This window comes from Melanotaenia boesemani, chromosome 4, assembly GCF_017639745.1.
Source record: "Melanotaenia boesemani isolate fMelBoe1 chromosome 4, fMelBoe1.pri, whole genome shotgun sequence".
Lineage (NCBI taxonomy): Eukaryota > Metazoa > Chordata > Actinopteri > Atheriniformes > Melanotaeniidae > Melanotaenia > Melanotaenia boesemani.
The window spans coordinates 37111030-37133880 of record NC_055685.1 but is presented as its reverse complement, the minus strand read 5'-3'; the positions used below and the strand labels follow the sequence as shown (position 1 = coordinate 37133880).

The 22851-nt window shown below is 40.2% G+C and overlaps 1 protein-coding gene across 2 annotated transcripts in view; it reads right to left on the bottom strand.

Annotated features, from left to right (window-relative positions):
* The window catches only part of sh3pxd2aa (SH3 and PX domains 2Aa), a 123760-nt gene that overhangs the window by 50536 nt on the left and 50373 nt on the right, over positions 1–22851 (bottom strand). For both annotated transcript variants that reach the window (XM_041983637.1, XM_041983636.1), the window contains one exon: positions 7626–7651. In XM_041983637.1, the coding sequence (XP_041839571.1) occupies positions 7626–7651 (26 nt within the window). The remainder of the gene's footprint in view (positions 1–7625; positions 7652–22851) is intronic.

Sequence of the window (22851 nt, the reverse complement as noted above, 5' to 3'; positions counted from 1 at the left end):
TCTACAGTACTCTGCAATTAAGGGCTTAGACACGACCAAAAATGGCATCTGTGGGGTCGTTTATTTTTCTGGCCTTGGATTGAAAGAGTTTATTAACTATCTGTCTTGTTCTGTCTTGTTTTTCTATCAAGTCAGTAGAGAGTTTGGAAAGAAACATTATTTTTACCGACAACACCACACATCTCCTCTGACGTTCAACAGTCCATCAACAAGCTTAGTCCTGCGGTCTGAGGGCAGCAGGGAGGGACTTGTCTCCTGAGAAGGTTATATATCTGTGTGGCCTTTCAGAATCACAGAAACTGGTTGATGAGGATTTCTTAAAAATACTCTCTGATTTTGCCAGACTGGAATAAAATTCGACTGCGTGGTGGTGTGGTGGTTAGCACTGCGGCTTCACAGCAAGAAGGTCGATGGTTCGAGCCTCGGCTAGGGGGCGGTTCGTACAGTGACCTTTCTGTGTGGAGTTTGCATGTTCTCCTCGTGTATGTGTGGGTACTCCGGCTTCCTCCCACAGTCCAAAGACATGCGTGTTAGGTTAACTGGGAGTGAGTGTGAGCCTGAGTTTGTCTCTCTGTGATGGACTGGTGAACTGTCCAGGGTGTACCCTGCTTCTCTGCTAAATGCTGGGTTAGGCTCCAGCTTCACTGCGACCCTTAATGGTCGAAGCGGTATAGATAATGGATGGATGGATTAAATATTTTATATATTGGAAAAAATCCAAAGCTCTACTTCCAGTTTGCTGTTGATGTTTCTGAACCTAAACTGTACGCTCTCAGTGAAGGTTTCTGTTGCACACCACCCAACAAGAGGATGGGTAATGATTTCTAAATTTTAAATAGTCATTTAATTGTAAGAAATTGAATAGTTTATGCAACTATTATCTCGATATGAAACTGATTCATAAGAACGAGCACCTGGTTGTGATGTATTACAACCACCAGAAGTTGGCATCGCTTTGCCAAACTGTTTCCCAACAATGAAAGCCACTGTTTCCCAGTTCTGGTTCAAAGTGTGTGTCACTGTGAGATTCTATGTTAATATTTGAGAAACATGCAGAGATAAAGACAAAAACCAGCTAAAAGGTCTGTGTGAAGTCCCTTGAAGAAAATAAATTTTAAAAAAGCTGCACACTATTTTGGTGCTTTCACACCTAAAAGTTGACCAGACTCGATACAACTGGAGGTTACGACAATCCTCTTTCCCATCCTTGCCAAAGGAAGCGCTGCATGAAAAAATACTGAGGAGGAAGACAAGACAAACAACGAAGAACCCCTCATTTCCACCGGATGTGTGTGTGCCATGGTCTGGCTGTGCCATGGTTTTGTTCCAACCTCTGTGGTGCATCAATCCACACCGAGAGCTTGTCAGGTACAGAGTGAAGTCTGCCTAGCTGAATCTGCGAGATCACAAAATCACAGGAGAACTGGAGAATCTTGTGATTCTGCATTTCCAGGATAAATATCTTGTTGTCCATGATGAAAAAAAAACCTGAGACCCCCTGATCAGTAAAAGATTAAATGTTTACATGGTTCAGCAGCACAAATCTGCACAGGGGCTTTTATTTTGAAAAATACCAGCAGCTTTTACACTGCTCTCGTGTCTGATTTCCTGTCTGCCCCTATCTGAGCTACTGAGTTTGGTTGCGTGTTTTGTCAATAGACTCGCCAAAGCGCTTCTGGGATGCTTCTGGCACGCACCAAACCATTGACTTAAAAAGCAAAGGAGGCCGCGGCGCAGCGGTAATGCAACGCACACGCACCCGGTGGAAATGAGTCTGAAGACTCACTTATCTTTAGTTAATGCAGGATAACTTTTGTTTTCGTCACATTATAGTAAAACATGGCGTGTTCTTCTACAACTGACTGCAAGACATTTCTCCCAGCTATTATCCTACATGCACCAATATTTTGGTTGTGTTTACCCACAATGCCCTGAGTCATAATCTGCTTCCTGCATTCATTTCACTTGAAGCAGACTATGACTTACGTTTTTAGTTTGCTTCTTTGATGCACATAAGTTCTTTTACATAATTACCCCACCCAAAACAAACAGTGCTTTCCCAAGAGCAAATAGCTGACCTCGTCTCAAAGATGATCCCTAAATACCGGCTTGCTTTTACAAGTTTGGTGGAATATGTTGAGTCTGGGTTCACAGTCCCATCAAGAAAAAGCATTAGCATAAAATGAAGAAACTGTCTGATGATAATGTAGGTGAGTTAAACACCAACTTAGCGAGTGTTGAAAAGCTATCTCTAACTACAGATTCATAGGCAGAGTTACAACGGTCTTTTTTAGTCGTCACATGATTACAAACAGAACTGTTCTGCAGACCACAGTCATGAAAAAGAGATATCATGAATGTGTTTCCATGGCAACTAAACACTGAGGACTAATCAGAAAAGTAACAGTACATGTATTTGGCAATGCTAACTCCATACCTGCTGGGGGTGTTTCAAAAAATGGTCAAATAATTCTCAGAGGACCCTCAATGACTACAGTAGCCTGTGGACAAACGATTCAAGATACTGAAGTCTTAAGTGATGCCTCAACTGAGTAACTGAGGATACTGGCTGTATTTTCAAATGTTTATATGCAAACTGTTATCCTGTATCTTTAGTAAGCTATCCAATAACTGTGTGAGGTAGGTGGCATGCTTATATATAGAGAGCAGGTAACTGATTGCACTGTAAATATTAGGGATTGCATCAAATCCGAACAGACCCTTAGAATTTGGCAGAAAATCCCTCACTTCCAATCATAACTCTGGAGTACAACCTTAGACCTCAAATGGAGACGATGTGCTGCAGCAGTGTGCAATATGAAAACAATACTGTACAAATTTCTTTTATTAGCCTCACAAAATTATATAGAAAATCTTTGTGAACTCTTCACAATCACTGGTCACTTAAATGGCTAAGATTTTTCCTCCATAACTGTCTTAATTCTTGGTGTCATAGATCCAACAAGGTGATGGAAACCTTCCTCAGAGGTTTTCTCCATATTGACATGACAGCATCACACAGTTGCTGCAGGTTTTTTCAGCTCCATCCATGAGAATCTCCCGTTCCTCCACATCCCAAAGTTGCTCTACTGGACTGAGATCTGGTGGCTGTGGAGGCCGTTGGAGTCCAGTGAACTCATCGTTATGTTCTAGAAAGCAGCTGGAGATGATCTGAGCTTTGTGACATGGTGCATTATCCTGCTGGAAGAAGCATCAGAAGATGCTCCACTGTGGTCATAAAGGGATGGACATGGTCAGCAACAATACTCAGGTAGGCTGTGATGGTTAAACCAGGCCATGTCGGTACTAAAGTGGGCCACGAAAATGTCCCCCACATCATTACACCACCAGCAGCCTGAAGCGTTGATCCAAGGCATTTTCCATCTTCTACTGTCCAGTGTTGGTGAGTGTGTGTGAATTGTAGCCTCAGTTTCCTGTTCTTAGCTGACAGGAATCACCCGGTGTGGTCTTCTGCTGCTGTAGTCCATCTGCTTCAAGGTTGGACGTGTTGTGTGTTCAGAGATGCTGTTCTGCATGAGTTGGTTGGAACCAGTGCTTATTGGACTTCCTGTTGTCTTTCTATCATCTCCAACCAGTCTGCCCATTCTCCTCTGACCTCTGACATCAACCAGACGTCTTGGTCCATAGAACTGCTGCTCACTGGATATTTTCTCTTCTTCAGACCATTCTCTGAAAACTCTAGAGATGGTTGTGTGTGAAAATCCCAGTAAATACTCAGACCCAAAACCATGCCATGTTCAAAGTCACTTAAATCCCCTTTCGTCCTCATCCTGATGCTCAGATTGAACTTCAGCAAGTTGTCTTGACCAGCTACAAATTTAAGCACAGGCAGAATCTTTGCAGTACAAAGCTTAACAAGAAGAGACAAGACACAAGAGACGGACAGATTTGTCTCTGACAGTATCAAAAGCATCCAAAGAGACGGATGATGCAGCAACCGAGGCTGCAGTAGAGCTCACACAATGCTAGTAAACTACAGCCATTAGCAATGACAGAAAGCTCCAGATCAACAGCTAAGAAAGTGAATTGGTGTGGGCAACTGTCAAAGGTGGAGGTCAAATCACATCATGGGTACATCTGTCTCATAATGAGCACTGTCACACATGCTCAAACTCTCTTTCTTAAACCTTAACAGATTAAGGAAAACTGCTTCATTCACTCCTCAAAGAATAAGTCTGTTCTGTACAGAGTTAATATATTCTCATAATTGTCATGGGTTTGTAAATGGATGCAGCTAATGGAAGGTGACAGAAGAGCCTCTGACTTCCTAATTAGCACTGACAGTTAAACAGATACGTAAACACCCACACTGCCCCCGGTCCACTATTCCTACACTTGTAAAAACACTAAAAACACACACCAAAAACACAGCCTTTCTTCCTCCTCCCACTGAACACGACTGACCGTTCAGATGTTAGCCTGAAATCTTATCCGACGGGCCACGTAAACACACCAGCGCCTGTCTGACAGCTTCAATCCCTGTGGCCTCTGCAGCTCAAACAGCACCCTCCATTCACATCGGAGGAGGGGGGACATCTACAGTGTTTACAGAGTCAGAACTGCATTTCTGCTGGAGTTAAATAAGTTTTCTTCAAATCTTTATTACACAATTATTATTTACTGGACATAGTTGTTCACTGGTGAGTCCTAATCTTACAGAAAAGGGCATTCACCCTATGAGGACCCCACTCATCCAGCTCATGGACTGTTTGACCCACTCCTCTCCAGCAGGAGGCTGCAGAGCATTAAAGCCAGGACAACCAGACATAGTTTTTACCTAGAGGTGGTTTGACTGGTTAATCCAGGCCAAGTGCAGTTTGATCCATGTTGCTCTGTCGTTATGCTGTTTATAGCCTTATTAAAACACATTTAACATGTTGTTATTGCTGTTTTTATCCTCATGTATTAAATTTGTCCTTTCTTTTACTTATGTTGTATATTGTTGGTCCTGAATATAAAATTTGTTCAAAACACAACAATATATCTATACTTTTTTAGTTTTACATTTGAGTTCTTTCAGATTTCTTTTGTTGCTCAGTTAGAAAATGGGTAAAGACGTCAACAAGATGGCCTCAAAGGCTTTTTGTTGCCACTGATAACGACTCTTTCTCCTAGTACCTCTGACTTGTGGGGTTCCTCAGGGATCTATGTTAGGCCCTCTCTTAACTTTAGCTCACTTTAGGTTCTGAATTAAAAGATCTGATGTGCTTTCTGTGTTTTCACACTGATGATACACAGGTTTACCCCTGTAAAAAGCTCAAGAGTGTTCAAAAAGTTCATTTTCTCAGCTTAAAACTGTGATTCCAGTCCTTTGGCTCGTTAACTGATAAAAAAAAATGCAAAAAAAACTAAGAAGGCACTTTTGCCATACACAAAAACCTGATAAACAATTTAGGTCTATTTATTTCAACCTAAGAATCATTGCAAAGATGCATTGCAAACATTGCCTACAGAGCCAGTGTTTCACTTTTTTTCTGGAAAGTACTACGTTTTAGCAGATGGCACAACATCCTCACTGGACCTGTAAAGAAACAGTTCAGTTTTATCTCAGAAAATAAAGCGACTGGATCAGATTAGGCAAGAAAACAGACGTCAACCCTCCGTTTGCTAAAATTGGAGCTAGAGCAGGACAGTGATTAAATTAGCTTAGCATAAAGATTAGAAACTGGTGGAAACAGCTAGCCTAGCTCTGTCTCAAGATCACAACACAGCTAACATTTCTGAAGCTGTAAAACATGTGGTCCCACTTTGTATATTCTGTACATAAAATGAAAAACTGCAGTTTGTTTTTAATCACGAGTTACCTATTATCTGACCATCATTTCCATGAGGTGCAACACAAGTCAGAAAATAACCTCCCAACAACATTCACATCAATTTATAATCTTTGGAAAAACCAGTAAATGCTCCATTTTTAACAAAACCCAGAGAACAAATATTTCAACAAGAAGAAGCGAGTGTACTGAGGTGGATGCAGTTTGAACAGCAGCAAACAGTGGACGGAAAAAAGATTTAATACCATGCTTGGTTGGTAGCAAATGAACAGGAGCAACCACAATATGTGGATACTGTTTTTAGTTTACAGATGATGGTGAAATGGTTGTTATGGTTACTTAATAGACGAGAGGTTGCCCTGAGAGAAAATCAATAAAAGCAACAGCATAAAAAACCCCTCTAACCTGATGGATGACAGTAATCACAGTGGTTAAGAATTTAATCTATCTGGTTTATTTTGCTACCTGTATATATTAAAAATGGAAATTTAGATGTGTTTTATAAGGCAGGTGACACAGCTGATGAATACATGTTCTTTTCACAGGCTTACAGCTTGAACTGACTCAGCATTACTCAAGGTGCAGAGATCAGTGGGTCAGTGGATCGCAGTCTAAGTTGGCTTACATGTGCACAAAAAGTAAAAGAGCCACGTGTTGCCAAACATAACGCAAAGATGCAGCAAAAAAAAAAAAAAAAAAAAAAATTACCGGCTGCTCCATCCAAAGATGCAGACAGCTTTCAAGAAATCTAATCCCTTTTAGGAATGTGAATGTAAAAACCTTAGTACAATTTCTTTCTCAGTCTACAACCATCCATGTGCTTTTAGTTTAAAAATGAACACAATTATATTTACCTTGTCCTTAGTCAGAGCATTTCTGAATGAGGACTCATTAGCATTCCTAAACACAACCTTCAAGCTGTTAAAATATCAAGAGAAAGTCCTCTACTATGGTATCTGTACCAAGAAAATCATGTTATCCATTAACCACAAGCTATTTCCTGTATTTTCTCCTTGGTAATTCATAAGAAGTATGACTGTTTCCACTGTCTACTTCAGCCTTTAAAAAGCAGGGTTCTGTAATGTATATATTAGTCCCTCACATGTACCAATGCTTTTGTTAAGCAGCTACTCTCCATCTAATTCCCTCTAGGAGACATACATTTGCTAAGATGGCTAATGAGACTAAAGATCCTTTAAAGAGGGGGACAGATGAATGTTCTTATTAGCAAACAAGCTGATTGTTTTGTGTTGTTTTAGCTTATTGACCAGAAACTCATCTGGGGTGGAACACATTTAAGACTAGGCTATGCCTGCAACTTTAAATTATATGTGGAGATTTACCAACTTCTGTTCCTCTATTCAAGCCCACTGATTTTAGACCAGTCAAACCCTTAGACATGCACATTACTTGAACTCCTGAAGTCTGAAGTCTGCTGAAGCAAAACAATCTTTCAAATATCCTGACATCCAGATCAGGATGTACGTTAATGGCTATCTGACAGCCCAAAGAGCTGCCAGACAATTTGAAAACCCCACCCTGAACTGCAAGGCAAATCTCCAGCCAACGGGGGAGGGCTTGACAGCTTCATGAAGCCACCCCAAATCACTTTTGACAGTCACTCAGTGTCCCACAGTGGGACTGTAAACACACTGACATCAGATGGACAACAGATGGGACACGGAGACAAATTCAGGGCTTGTGTGTCATGCAGCAAAACACTCCCCCTCGGATCTTAAGGAACGGTTCTGTTCAGAGCAACAAGCTGAAAAGGAAAAGACAGTGGGGGAAGTTTTGGGGAAAGAAAGTGAAGAAAAACAGGTGACTTACCCGACTTGCGCTTGGAGCCATAGTCCCTGAGGGAGAGGCAACACAAGAGGGACATGGTTAGTGACAGCAAGTGCTACTGGATCAACAAAAAATCTTCCGTCACTGCATGTGTATCCCAATGCTGCTCAGCTGCTGTAACGCCTGTAAACACACACATGCAATCGGCTTCTGCAAGCAATAAAATGCATGTGTTTGAAGCCGGGGGGAAAGGGAGAGACAGAGGGTGAAGGAAGGAAAGAGAGGGAGGAATGATTTGGCCAGCTGCCCGTACTCTCTGCAACAGACACAAATTAGTCATGTGACTCAAAAGCACCACCATCCTCTTCCCTTCCTCCCTTTTCCCTCCTTATAAAGGAAGAAGACCTCTCCCCACATTTGAAAGAAGGAGGATCACTTTAAGATGCTTTGCCTAATGGATTCTAATAGGATTACTCCACAAGGCTGAGCTATAGATCAGCGGGTGACACAGAGTTGTATTTGAGCTTTTCTATGCTGAGCCTGTCTGCTTCTTCTCTTAAAACTGACTCAGACTGCATTGCAGTTAGATTGAAAAAAGATGAAGGACGAGATCAGATGAGGACAGAACCTGCTGCTTATAGAAGCACAGACATGACAATCTGTCCACCGTTACCCCGTCTTCTCTCTTTATCCCTTCCTGATAAATCTAGCTGCATCATTCCTGCTGAAAATATGATTCCACACAGCTAAATACCAAAAAAAAACAACTAACATGACCAACTATATTAACCTGGCATGGGTGGGCAGTGACTTCCACATTTTCATACAGACATTTAACCTGATGGTTCCAGATGTGTCCTAGGCAGGACATGACAAATCTCCCTTCCAAGGACCTACACATGTTGTACACCATTAAGAAACTAAGACTCTTGAGATGTTAATGATGTATATCATCCGGGCTGTAATTGTAACTGTAGATTCATCCATCCAGTCTTCCAGTATGATAATACTGATGCAAAAGCGCTCCTGATCCAACAGCAAGGGTCCAGTAAATATAGTCCAGTAAAATAGTTGGTCCACAAGTTTTTTATCCATAAAAAATGTTTTACATAAAAACTGAAGGATTTTAGGGGGTAAGAAATCAAACAGTTTATTTGACTAAGCATGACTTTTAAACAGCGCCTAGTGGTAATGTGGTACTTCCACCACAAGGGGACACGTTCCCCATCAGTGCTGATGAAGGTAAAAGTTTTCAAAGCTTTATGGTTTTATAATTTTAAACAATTTCAAATATTATTTTTGCTTGAAATGTTCATGTACATCATTAACTCTGGTAGTTAAAGTGGCCTGTTGATCACTAGCAAGATTACTGCTGGTGAGGGAGGGAACTGATACCCGCTGAATGCAGGTTAAAATTCACTTTGTTGGGTATAAATTAAACAGTACTGGCCATTTACCCTGGCAGTGAAATCACTGCATCACCCATTTGCAATTTTTCTGACAAATATTAAAATTTAATCTTTTAAATTCCAGCTTCTGTCATTTAGAAATATTTTTTTTTACAAGAGATGGAGGATTAACACCGGAGCATCAAAATATGAACTTTCTTTATTCTAGCGCGGGGCAGTATAAACTTACTTACCAATTCCAAGATGCAACCTGTGGCCAAAACACCGAAGTTTCCTCTAGATCAGGTTTATATTTACCGATGTTATTTATCTGATTTACACCACAGCACCTCATTTCTCTGTACATGATTTTTGTCTGACACATGGTGCCCACACAGTTAATTGAAATAGATTAATTAATCATTTTTATCATTTGGTGTCCAGAAACAAAGTTATTTCAGGTGTTATTTTAAAGATCTAAAAGAATGCATCACCATGTGAACTCAAGAAAGCAACAGCTTTTTAACACACCTTTTCTCTTATCTTCCCTTGTCTATGCTTGTGCTGCTTTCTGCTTTTTATAGCTTACATTTAATTGTAAACATTGATTTTATTGTATGTTTTTTTATATTTGTAGTAATTTTAATTCAGTACTCTTTTAATTAGCAAATTAGCCTAGCTAAAACCTGCATGCATGACACTTACTTTATATGATTATATGAAGCAATGACTTGTGAATTTTCTTTGTTAAATAAGCATGTAAATAAAGAAAGAAAACGGGTGATCACACTCCAACCAGCATGTTGGACAATATGTGGCTTCAGCTTCCTGAAAATCAGACAGAAATCTGTTTTTTCTGAGAACTTCATGTCTATGCTGTCATTTCTGATTTGTATTATGGCTTCAAATGAGAGGTAAGCATCCTCTACAGACGTGTAAAGTCCGTAAATAATGGTGGTTGTTACCTACTGATCAAATATCATTGATTTGGGGAAGTTGACTTCCCTGGCCCCTGTGATACAGCTCATTTCATTAACGACAGATTTAATCCTGTGAGGTATGAAGCTGAGCAAATAGAGCTGGGAAATGATACTGCGGTGGTTAGGAGGGCAGAGGCTGCTCAGAGTGCCGTGGCCAGCAATCAAAGCAATGTCCTCTTACTGCTTGAGGTCAGTGAACACCTCTTCTTGGCTCTCGCTGCGACCGCACTCAAACTAATAAGGAGACACTTTGTCACCTACACTGGCCATACAGAGATGCAGACAAGAAAAAGTAAAAGCAAGGTCTGGTATAAAACTGCAGCTCCGGCATCTGAAGTGTCACTGTGCTCTCTTTTGTCTGTTCTTTGTGATCTGATGTGTCTGTCTCTTTGTGATTGGCTACTGTGGATGAATAAAGCCTTTATACTGACCTCTCCACCAAGATCTCTATGTGCTAGCAACCAGAATATGCTTCATTGTCACCAAAGAAGGACACAGAGGGAGCAGGACTTGACCCCCTCGCCTCATCCCATCCGTATTGAGCCATGCTGGACATGCAACCTCTAAAATAGAGGGAATGGATTTATTTCTGCCAGTGAGCTGTGCTTCAGAGTGTCTGGATAGGTCTGAGTGGAAAGTACGCTGTGGTCTCAGAGTATGCAGAAAATGTGCCAGGATGTTTGCCCTTTTCACTTCAGGCTTGCTGCAGTGGCATTACAGATGCTGATATCTTGTCAGGGTGCAGAGGAATGTTGTACATTTCCCGGGAAATTTAAGTGCCAAGTACTCATAGTATCTAACATTTAGGATTATCTGTTGACAGAAACGCAATTTATAAATTTAATTTTGTAATTAGTTTAGAAATGTGAGAAGCTTCATCAAGATATTAAGATTGTAATACATCACAATGAGCCATTTAAATTCAAACTGTGCTATAAGCATGCTTTAAGGATTAAAACCAATCACTGCCTTTTTATAATGGGGTTGCATTATATTGGTAGAAAAAATGCTGTTGTTTAGGCACTGGCTTTCCTCTTTTGTAATAATACAAACCAAACGGAAGCATCTCAGTGCTGCATCACAGTGCGCTTACAAACAGCAAACTGACCTTGTGGAATCAGCAACTGTTAGTAAAGTAGTGTGCTACCTCCACTCCGTTGTCTGAGAGGCATATTAAGTAAAAGTCCCTGTAGGGGGTGGGGCGGCCGCCTCTGGGCTCCTGGGGCCCTGGGCCCTTCGCTTGGGCTGCCCTGGGTGGCCGGCCCGGCTGCAAATCTTGGCCCACTGGGACCTGTGCCCCAAGACTGTGGGGGGCTCTGCTGGGGCTCTCCTCTGCCGCCCTTCGGGTGGGGCTGGAGTCGTCTTCATGGTGGGGTAGCTTGGGTTGGTGCTACAGGGCTGCTGCTGGGGGCCCGGGTCTCTGGGCTGCCCTGGTCTGCCTCTGTGGTTGAATTTGCACGATCTCACTCACCACTCTTCATCACTGATCACTTCGTATTCCTCATCCTCTGCATGCTGACGCAGTCACGGAGTTGTTCAGTGGGTTTATATACTAAGAGATCATTCTTCTTTTTATTTTTCCTGTGCGTTAGTATCTGGTCACTGTTATGTCTTTTTGATTTGGTTATTATTTGAAAACTTTTAATGACTAGCAGCTCTGTTTTTTTTGTTTGTTTGTTTTTTGTGTGTGTGTTTGTTTCTGTTTCTGTTTTTTTGTAAAAGTTGTAGGAAATTTTCTGGTGTGTTCATGTACAGATAACAGTTTGTTGTCTGGTGATGGTGTGGATTGAAGGGTCGTTTCTTTCTGTCGTTGATCTTTTTGTCTCCTTTCTTCTTTCCCTTTTGCATCTTTTTGCTATTTTCCATCTTTTTCTGTCCCCTCCAGTCAGGTCCAGCAAGATTACATAGATTCTGTGATTCAAAGTAAATAAATAAATTAATTAATTAGATTATCAAGAGGAGCCTTATCCATAGGCCTCCCCTTGGTAGAGCAAAATTTGTTCAGCACGATACAGCAACCAGATTATCATTTTGCTGCTGTGATGCTGGACAGGACAAGTTAAAAAAAAAAAAAAAAACTAAATGTCCCTGCATCCTGCAATTCTGGGCCAAACTCTTTATTTTTTTTTCTTATAGGAGCTCATAATCATTTTGAGTCCTTACACAACTCATTCCTTGGTGATACAATTGCGGTGTGTTCATGCCTTCCAGTGTGTAATGGTTTGAGCGATCATGTTTCTTATAGACACCATAGATGTAGAGATAGCTGATGGGTGCTGCTGGATATCATCACATTCTACCACATTCCTTTTAAGTAATTTAATTTCCTAACAAAAACCAACTTCTCTGGCTGAACCTGCAGTCTCCTTCCACAAGTTTCCACGTCTCAATCCTAAACTGTCCAGTCTCAACAGATAATCCCTGCCCAGTTTAATATTTTAAAAGGAGTATAGGCAAAATAATGGTAAAAAAAAATGCACTACTTTTGTAAGCACACTGCGATGCAGCACTGAGATGCTTCTGTTTGGTTTGTACTTTTTTTTTTGTTTTTGTTTTTTTTTTGTTTGTTTGTTTTTTTTTACAGAAATATATAGAAACTTCAAGAGAAAAATCTGCTTAAAGTATACAATAGATAATAGTGGGGAAGCTAACGTCCCTGAACACCAAATATCAAGTAAGTGATCAAGGAGGTGAATTACTTTTGTCTTGTGGAAAACAGAAGTAGCATGAAAAGTATTTTGCTACAGGCAGCTCCCAGGGAGCCTGTAAAGCTTTTCGTTGCTGTGCACGAACTGAAAGACAAACACAACCCAGGACCTCTATAAACAAGTCCCAATCAGTAGAGAAGTAGGGGCGTATGGAGTTTCTGTTCTAACTGTCAATGTCTATACAGTCACTCAGCCTTCAAACAAAGCCCTGAACTGTAGCTGTGCTGTGTTTGATTCTTTGGGGTTAATTGCTCTCGATAAATGGCCAGGTGCAGTCACCGAGAATCCAGCTGCTGAAGCTCTGCTAATCCTCACACACAAGAAAACAGGCCAAAAAGGTTAGCTTTTATGTGTGGGTGGCTGATGGAAAACAACAAGTCTACATAGCATTATCACACTAAAGAGCTCAAAAACTATTCATTAGTCAGCACATTAGCCACACGAGTACCAGCTGACCAGCTGCAATGCTAACCTAATTCTGCTCAGCAAAAAGTGACAATGCAAAAACAAAGAGGTAGCATGTTAGCAAAGCAGCTAATACTTGATGTTACATTAGGACATGCCAGAGGGGGTGCAGCTGGCTATTTTTGGCTTTATTTTTTTAGGTTAAGAAGCATCTGTAAAGCATTAGGCCATAAAGGAGGGGCAGAATGGGACAAAATACAGAGGGAAGGTGGGAGGAAGAAAAACGAAAACAGAAAGGCATGGTCCAGAGTCTAGCCAGTGACCCACATCCCTGAGGCTGAAATCAAACTCTTCCCTCGAGGGCTGAGCAGCCAGCTACGACTGCCAACTCTTCCAACATCTCCTGAAGGCATGAGGAGGAGGAAGCAAGAGGTGAAAGGCGATGTGTAGAATACAGATGGTAGTGGTGGAGTTATGTGGCTCAGTGGAACATAAAAGCCATTTTTTGCAGTTGGTGGAGAAATTTTGGCCCTTTTAACTGTTTGCAGAGATTCTAAGACTTTGACTAATTCTGAGGATGATGATGAGATAAAAAGTAACACAATGTCCTCTTCCTATTACTATGTGTTTAAATCTACCAGGGATGCTGTAGAAAGGTGAAACCATTACCATACAAAAGACAATTCACACTTGGTCACAGTTTTCCTCCCACTGACAGACAGACAGACCACAAATCCATAAAGCTGCAGCACTCCAGCGAACATCTTTCAGTTCCAGGACTCTGAGCCCTCAACATTGGTTGTCAAGCCAAAGCAGATGTTAGTGAATATCCTCAGACCAGCTGTGGTGTGAGAGTCAAGCAGGTCAGCTCAGTGGCTATAAGACTATTAAAGTGTGTTTTAGGAAATGTCAGCCTTTAACGGTGTGTAATACGCTAGGGTGAAACCTCTAAATCCATTCCCACAAACTGTACTAACACACAGGGCAGCTGCTGGACTCAGATTATTTTGAGATCTAAAGGTGAATAAACTTACAGTAACTGATGACTTTATTAGGTACATCTGATCAGTTGCTTAACACAAATATCTAATATAAATAATCTAACTCAATGTATGTAGTCATGCAAACATGGTGAAGACGACTTGCTAATTTTTTAAACTGAGCATGAGAATGAGGAAGAAAGGGGATTTAAGTGACTGAAAATGGTATGGTTGTTGGTCTTTACTGGGATTTTCACATGCAACCATCTCTAGAGTTTCCAGAGAATGGTCTGAAGAAGCGAAAATATCCAGAGCAGCAGTTGTCTGGACCATGATGTCTTGTTGATGTCAGAGGTCAGAGGAGAATGGGCAGACTGGTTGGGGATGATAGGAAGACAACAGGAAGTCCAATAAGCACTGGTTCCAACCAAGGTCTGCAGAACAGCATCTCTGAACACACAACACGTCCAACCTTGAAGATTGGTAATAACAGTTCAGGCTGCCGTTGGTGTAATCAAATCAAATCAATCTCTATTTATATAGCACTTTCACATACCAACAGGTGCCCAAAGTGCTGCACAGGTAAAATAATAAAACAAAATAAAATAAACAATAACAGACAAAAGAGAAAAGAAAGTACAAAGTTTGCAAATGAGTCAGAAATATGTTTAGGACGTAAAGTATGGAGGCTTTTGATGGTGGAATGTCAACCATGTTGTTTTTGTTTTTGCATCCACCTGCGTATTTGCTGCTGTTTACATTCCTTTTGGATGGAAAAATTAAAATCACAATAATTGTACGAAATTATCAGCAGTCAACAAATGGGTTTTATTATATTTGGTGATTTTTAACCAAAGAGACCTCAGAAAAGCTTGTCATCCCTGTCAGAGGAAGAAATGTCCAGGACATTTTGGTTTGTCAGACCATCCAGATCTGAACCAGATTTCAGCTCAGCATTGTTTCCCTGGAGGCTGTTTTACTTGCTTGTAAATGTAGAAATATTACTAGCTTTTTATGTCTGCATGTAGATGGCGGCAGAAGTTCAGTTTCGGATCTGTTAGATCTCAGTGCCATTTTTGGCACGGTAGATAAAACCTGCTGAAAAAGTAGGTGTGAATCTCTGGTCCAGTTCTGAATTGGTTTGAATCCTACTAGAGGGACCGGAAATACTTCATATCATTGGTAACTATAGATCTACTCAAACAAAAATGGAGTGCGGGGTTCCCCAAAGCTTCATGTTGGGCCCCTTATTTGTTCAGCATCTACATGATCCAACTAGCTCAGAACATGGAAATAAATAAAATATCTGATCATAATTATGCTGATGACAATATCTGTAATAATTTCTCACCAGGAAATTCTGGTCACATTTAAAGCTGGAAAATGTGCCTTGGCCAAATCAGTACTTCAATGTTCCAGAATAAAGATACAAAACAAAACAACACAACAACAACAAAAAAATGTCTTTGGAAACAAACATGAGTATCTAAAGATTAGTGCCCGGCTTCAGTCTGCAATGTTTAAACCAACAGATCAAGGCAGAAATCTTGGTGTCTGTTTGATCTTTGAGCTAAATTAAACGGCCATATTAAAGCCATGACCAAATCAGCCTTTTACCACCTGAAGGAGATATCTGGAAAAAAGGGACTGATGGCTCAGCATGATTGAGAAAACTATTTTTTGAGTAGTGTAATGTACTTTTTAAAAATCACTAAGAGAACTGTAACTAATTCAGACTGCTGCTGCTCCTGTCCTTACAAAGGCCATTTAGATTTTATGCTCCTAAACAAACTGCATAGTCAGACAGACAAATAGGTAGATGGATGGATAGATGTAATGCATTGATTTCAAACTATGGGATGTAGCACCATGTTTTAAAGCAAACAAAGACGTAAAATATACAACTCTTCACGACGGACGTGAATTTCCGAGGCAGATATATGGACGCATTCCTCCACATGCACACGTCTGGGATTACGTAGTTATTTTACAGTGAAATCCCTCCACCTCTCCTTTCCCGCTGCTCGTCATGTCATCGGGCTCGGGCAGGTTGAAGCTGAGTAACACCACCCTGTGGTCCGGGATGGAACTGCACTTACAGGATTTCCACACTTTACATAAAGTCTAAAACCTTTTTTATTTGCCACCATTTTTAATTAAGCTCAGGAGTTGTTTTTTTCCTAATCCAATTTGTTGATTATGTACAACAAATATGTTTAAAATATGTAACTCATTGTATGTATTCTTCTGAGTGCTTTTTATCATGTAAAGAACACTGGGTAGTTGTATGTATGAAATGTTTAAATAAAAGTTTCTATGCTTAAACATGTAATAACAGTAGAAAAACTGGTCCAGAAAGGCAGTGAATTTATAAATCAAGAACAGAGTGGGCTGGCAGATAAAGAGCTAATCGATGTGCATTAGCATAATGGCTACAGCTTAATGACTCTGAATGACCTCCTGACAGGGAACCCCCAAACCCAGATAATAAATACTTCCTGAGATTATCTCTTTAGCCTCGCTCTGTCTCCCTCACCTTCTCCTTGTACTCCACATCCCACATCATCCCAGATCCAGACCTCGGCTCTAACCTTCCCACACACATGCCCACGTATCCTAAGCCGCTCAGGAGCCCCAAATTACTCTCAGCTGTCCCCTGACTCTCAGTCCTGAAGGCCAAGACAAGAGTGAGGTCCACTGTGGGCATTAACACCCCAGATGGAGTTCAGGGAATCAATTGACTTCAAATGAGCACAGAAACACAGCAAAGTATGCATGCACACAGCTGCTACAGAAACGGCAACTCTTTCAACCTCATGCATCTCAGTTACACAGCAATATGCAGTATATACCTTTAAGACAGGGGCTGAAGAGTTTTTGCATCTTTTTTGTAACTGAAACATCCGTCATCTTGATGATAAGTAGTTATTAAAGCAGTTATATATTATATTATACAATTATATGTTTATTTTTATGTTTAAAAACAAAAAGCTTCCTGGTCTGTATGAGTTCATGTGTGCACATTTAATCCATTCATTCATTTTCTATAGCACAGATTTCAGTTCAGGCTCATTGAGAGGCTGCAGCCTGTCTCAGAAATTAGCAGGAGAGAGGCAGGCTACACCTGGACAGGTCGCCAGCCCGTCACAGGCATTTCTTCCATTTAAATGTGAAATAAAAAGCATAGCAGATTGTTTTAAATCATGAAGGATTCTATTCAAAGGTAACAGCTGGAGGTATTGACGTAAACAGGAGAACTTTTCATCATTTATCAGGATTCTGACTTTTTTTATGGCTAACTTAATACTGCTTCAATAATTTGAACTCTAAAAGTTACAAATGTCAACTAATCTTTTTATTTCATTTTAACCATTTTCTAATATTTATCAGTAATTTGAGATTCCAGCTGTTTTCTGTCAATATCAGAGGCAGAACCAGATCTAATGACTCCACACTCACTCAGAAGCACAAGCATATTATCACCCACTTATTCCTGATTAGCCCCAAAACACCAGATCTGTCTTCACCTCATCACCCTGCTGCTTAAGCAGCACCCTGACCAATCACACGAGTTCAAGACTTCTCCTTGCAATAATCTGATAATCTGTCAGCATCCCCCACATCCAGGTCCAAACCAAAGTCAGATCCTTTTGTTATTCAGGGATGGGGGCTACAAGGATGCATGATGAGTGATGACAGCATCACCTGTGTGAAACACCACAGCAGCCCAGTCTGAAGCAGTGGACAATGCTGCTATCATGACTAAAAATGCACTATGCACATATTAATAGAGGAATTTGTCAACATTATGGTGAGCAGTGGACAGATAATTCCATTTAAGCTGATAGTCATATGATTACCAACCGCAAGCTCAGGCAGATAAAACAAATCACGGCCCACATTCCAGGAATACTAACTCCATTATAAACGCAGGATGTGGGGAAAAAATGCAAAGCAAGCGGAATAAAAGAAAATACGTTTCCTAACAAAAAGGAAAGAAAAACAGGGGCTGTCCACAAAGCTTTGGATGCAGAAGCTGAGAAATTCCAAGCCGTGGAAACAGATCTCACACAGGAAGAGCAGAGCTGCCACAAGTGGCATGAAAACTGAAAGCAAAATGAGAAGATGGAGACAGTGGATGCACTTAGAGATGGAGGGGAGTTCTGGGGAGGAGTGGACCAGCAGCAGAGCTGAGAACTCCTTCTGTTGGGATTGTGGAGTATGCCACCAAGTGGAGAGCTGTTAGAGGGTATAACAAGAAACAAGGATTACCTACAGTCCTTTTGTGAGAACACGAGACAGTATGCTGACTTTTCTGTTTTTAACTCCTTGCAGGATCTATTAAAATAGTTTTTTGGGGGCATTTTTGATGGTTAAAAGATCAGAATGAAAAATTAATGGAAGGAGTTGGGTTTGGCGCCTAAACACTAACACTCTAATGTGTACAGAAAAGAGCTCCACAAGCCTTCAGCAGCTTTAGATGGATTAATCTGAGTATACAGGTCGTCTCTACTCTCACGTTTTATTATTTCTGTGTTGATTTCAGGTTAACACGTCTATGGATAAGGAGGCACTTGTAGGAATTTTCCAATGCACAAAAATCTCTTTGTCCACATGATCAAAGCTGTCAACTAAAGATTAAAGACGTCTCAGCCCAGGTAGCAGCACAGCAACGAACCCATCTTCCTCGAAAGAAGCACACAATATGCAGTTTTATACCACACCACATGTTTTTTAGGATGTAAGTAAAAGTCAGCTTCAGAAAAGCTGAATGTGGTTTTGCATCGTCTTGGTGAAAAAAATGTATGAACATTCCTGGAAAAAAAGTCATCTTGAAAGCAGCAGATTTTTGTACAAAAATGTGATGATCCATCCCAGGTGTCTCTGAGCGAGCTAGTCTGTCTGAGGGACCAGAGACTGCAGTGTCCAGATTAGACTGGCTCCCTTGTCCTTTACACAGCCAAATCCCTCCAGACTGCTTGAATGGTTTAATGGTTTTCTGCACTGTAGGTGGAGAAATATGTAAAACCCTTCCATTCTTTCTTGAGGAACATTGTTTTTAAACAGTCATTTTTCTCACATGCTGTCCATCTTTGCTCCTCAAAGACTCAAAAGTTCATGGATCTGTGATTATTATTAACTGCTTTACTTGACTATTTGTGATTTGTGGTTGTATTTGAAAGTGATTTTTTTCTTGTTGTCAATTTGAGAAAATAGCTGAGCAGCCTTTATTATCCTGTGAAACCACAGAATTTTTTAATCCCCCAGTCATATAGATTGGATTCAGATGCTGTGAAACTTCCCAAAAATCTTTAATAAGATGTCATTTTTTTTAACCAAATTATTCAAGTGGATATTTTGCTGCTTCAGAAAGAGAAAAGATCCAGCTGAAATCCCATTTAAAGGAGTCCTGGACTTCAAAAACAAGCAGCTGATTGCACAGCGGTGACATCAGCTCAGCCGAGCTGCAGTCCCAGTTTCAGCCGCCAGGGGGCGACATCACACAAACACCGGCACAGAGAGGCGGAAACTGGCTGACTGTGGGATCTGCTCGTGCTCTTTTCAGAGCTTTGATTGATGGGATTGATTCCTGTGCTGCTCTGCCAGGCATGTTGCTCCTTTTTTTATTTATTTTTTTTTTCATGGTCAGAAAATTGAATCTTACACAGCAGAGTAGGAGCACACTGGCCTGATGTCAAGACGTTACTACTGGAATGAGATTTCATGGGAGGTGTGTAAAAATGAGACATCACAGCTCCTTCCAGTCTTTAAAGATGACTATCTTGTTGGAGCTTCTTTAACTTAAAAAAGACGGCAGCTGATGCATTTCAGTCGGTGGTCAGTGACCTCCTCATCTCCCAGGAGGATCTAAATCCTCCTTCCTTTCCCCTCTCCATCCCCATTTTTCCAGGAAGTGATCAAGTGTACACATTTCATCATCCTGGTGGCTACAGCTGTCACAGATAGTCTCCCAACCCCAGCTCCACAACTCCCACTAAGTCAACGCATGAGCCAAAGAGAAAGCAAGTGAGTCAGACGCTGCATCTGGGTGAATGAGTGCATCCATGTGAAGGTGATGATGAGAAGAAAAAAAAGAGCTGACACTTTAGAGACAGACGATAGAAGCTCCAAAATAACCTGACAGCAGCCACGCTGAGGCAAGAGGCAAAACCAGTTAGACAACATGAAATCCTGCTGCTGCTGCACCTCTGAGTCCGAACACAAACATCTTTAAATATTACTGCATGGAAACAGATCGATAAATGCTCAGCGAGACGGACAGAAAAACAAGATCCCCTTCAGGCTACACGCCCAGCTGACCGGTCCTCATCATTCTGACACATTTTAAGTGTTTAACCCCGTCAAAGCCGGCACCACACTGGCCATCTCCAGCCAGCGCCACGGATCCTAATGGAGAAGCAGCTTTATCCATTAGGTTGAGATGGTTTGCTCTGTCGGAACTGATAACTGGGAGGAGGGAGACGGAGGTGGAAGATGGGACACAGGCAACGAAGCTCCCTAACTCCTGGATAATGTAGAGATGTAAATAGAAAAAATGAACTAAAGAAAAAGAAGACCGAGGAGGTAAATTAGGAACCTTGTTGCTACCATCTGTTATCCATCATGTTGTAATTACTCTGTCACATTTCAGCTTGATAAACTTTGGGTCTCAGTCTTTTCCTCTGTTTTCTAAACTTTTAGAAAGTAAAGCTACAGATTTATGTTTGTACATGTTAACTAATGTTTCCCACTTCAGACTGGAGAAATATCTTAAAATATAAACTAAACACCAAGAAGAAACTGAAACTTAGCTCGAGTAAAGTTTATGTTCTGCATATGTGGTCATTCACAAGTAGAAATCAATTCAGCTTCTAAAGAAATCATCCTATCCAGTTTTAAGCACCCATAGTCAAGTTAAAACAAACCCATTATATGATCCATTAGTCCAGTCTATGATAATTGAATTTATATAAGTAACCACCAAATTGCGACGAATCTTCTCTTTGATTCAGTCTTCCATCCTGGGCTGCATGAAGCAACAGTGGAGGTGAAGAACTACCATTTAACCAGAAGGAAACATAAAACACAAACATAATATTTCATCTGTTCTGATCAAATATTGAGCAAAATACTGGAATTACTAGCAATATAAATGAGATAAAAACTCCTGAGGTACAGTTGTGGATGGAGACAAAGATGAAGAGCTGTTACAGTCCCAGTCATTGGAACGAGGTCCTATGATGTCAGAGTGTTTTCACTGATCGCCACTTCAGACATGCAAGCGAAGAGAAGCGTTTTTTTTCCACCTCGTGTCCTCTTTGAAGAGACAGTAAATCTGGACAGAAGTTAGCAGCACCTTCTTTATCATCTCTTAACAGGAATAAAATCTATAATACCGATGAGTCAAGTTCTCTTAGGTGCTCAGACGACGACAGAACAATGTGGCGAAACACTACTGCACATGTGCAGAGACAAGTCACGATGCAGGAAGACTTTCTGACTTTTTGAGACAAAACTCCTGAAATTACTTTCCCAAACTTTCAAAAGTTGACCAAAACATCCTTAATTTGTCTTTTAATTCATCTACTTTCTGACAAATGTTTAATTCTTCTAATCGTTTAACCTTTTGAAGCCTGAGGTCTCCCATTTGAGGGAATGGCGCCAAACTTTGCCATAATGGTTATTTTGAAGACCTCACCTGACCTGTACTAAAACCTCTCTAATGTTGTTCTGCTCCACTTTATCAGAGTTGGCCTTTTAAGAGACAATGTTCACATATTTTACTATGAATTTATAGAGGTTTAGAGCTACAGCAGCATCACTCGAAAAGGATTATCATTTTAATCCTGATTGCTTTTTAGGCAAGCCTATAACTTTTTTCATTTATGCTATGTGCCATTTTAATTTATTCTTTACCAGTAACACATAAATATACCGACATTTACACTCCTTAACAGATCTCACAAGTTTCTTTTACTATGGAAAGTATTCAAATAGGCCTTGTGGTTACAGAGATGTACATGTTTTATTATGTGCATGTAATATTTGAGCAGAGGCCTAAAAATAGGCACAAGGCTCAGAATCAATTATGATTCATTTCAGTTAAAACAAAAAAAAGATGATCACTTTTATATGTTTTATGTTTTCTAAATAAATTGTATTTACTTAATATATAAAATTTATACTGTATTTTTTTAGAGATCAACTTTTTTTACTTAATTTACTTTGTTTTTATTTTATTTAAATATTTAATTTATTCTACATATTTAAATATGTATACATTTACACATGCATTTATAATTAACAGAATACAATGGATCTACAAAATCACAAGACATTTAATCTCATGTATCTGGAACAGGAAAATCCAGGGTTTTCCCATGATCCGAGTAGCTTTTCCAGATCTAGACGTTATTTTAAATGTAGCCCCATTTCAGGACAAAAAGCTGAAACTCTACAGCTAATAATATAAAGATTTTCATTTTTTTTAAACTTTATTTTACTCTTAAATCTGTATGTCTGATGAATTCACCAGTGCACAGATGTTGAAGAGAGCAGTCGCATCTGGAGTTTTCTCCACCTGATTCAGATAAGGGACATCCTGATGTCGCTCCAGAGAGAAAATCTTTGTTTAAATACAGGAATAAGTAGTTTTATTTATTCACACCATTTAGCTCTTCTGGATAACAAGCATTCAGTTTTTCCAAATTAAAAAAAAAAAACTTTGAATGTAAAACACCAACAACAAGAGAGTAGATAATTAATTATTTATATGTTTTAAAAGCTTACACATTAAATATTTTAAA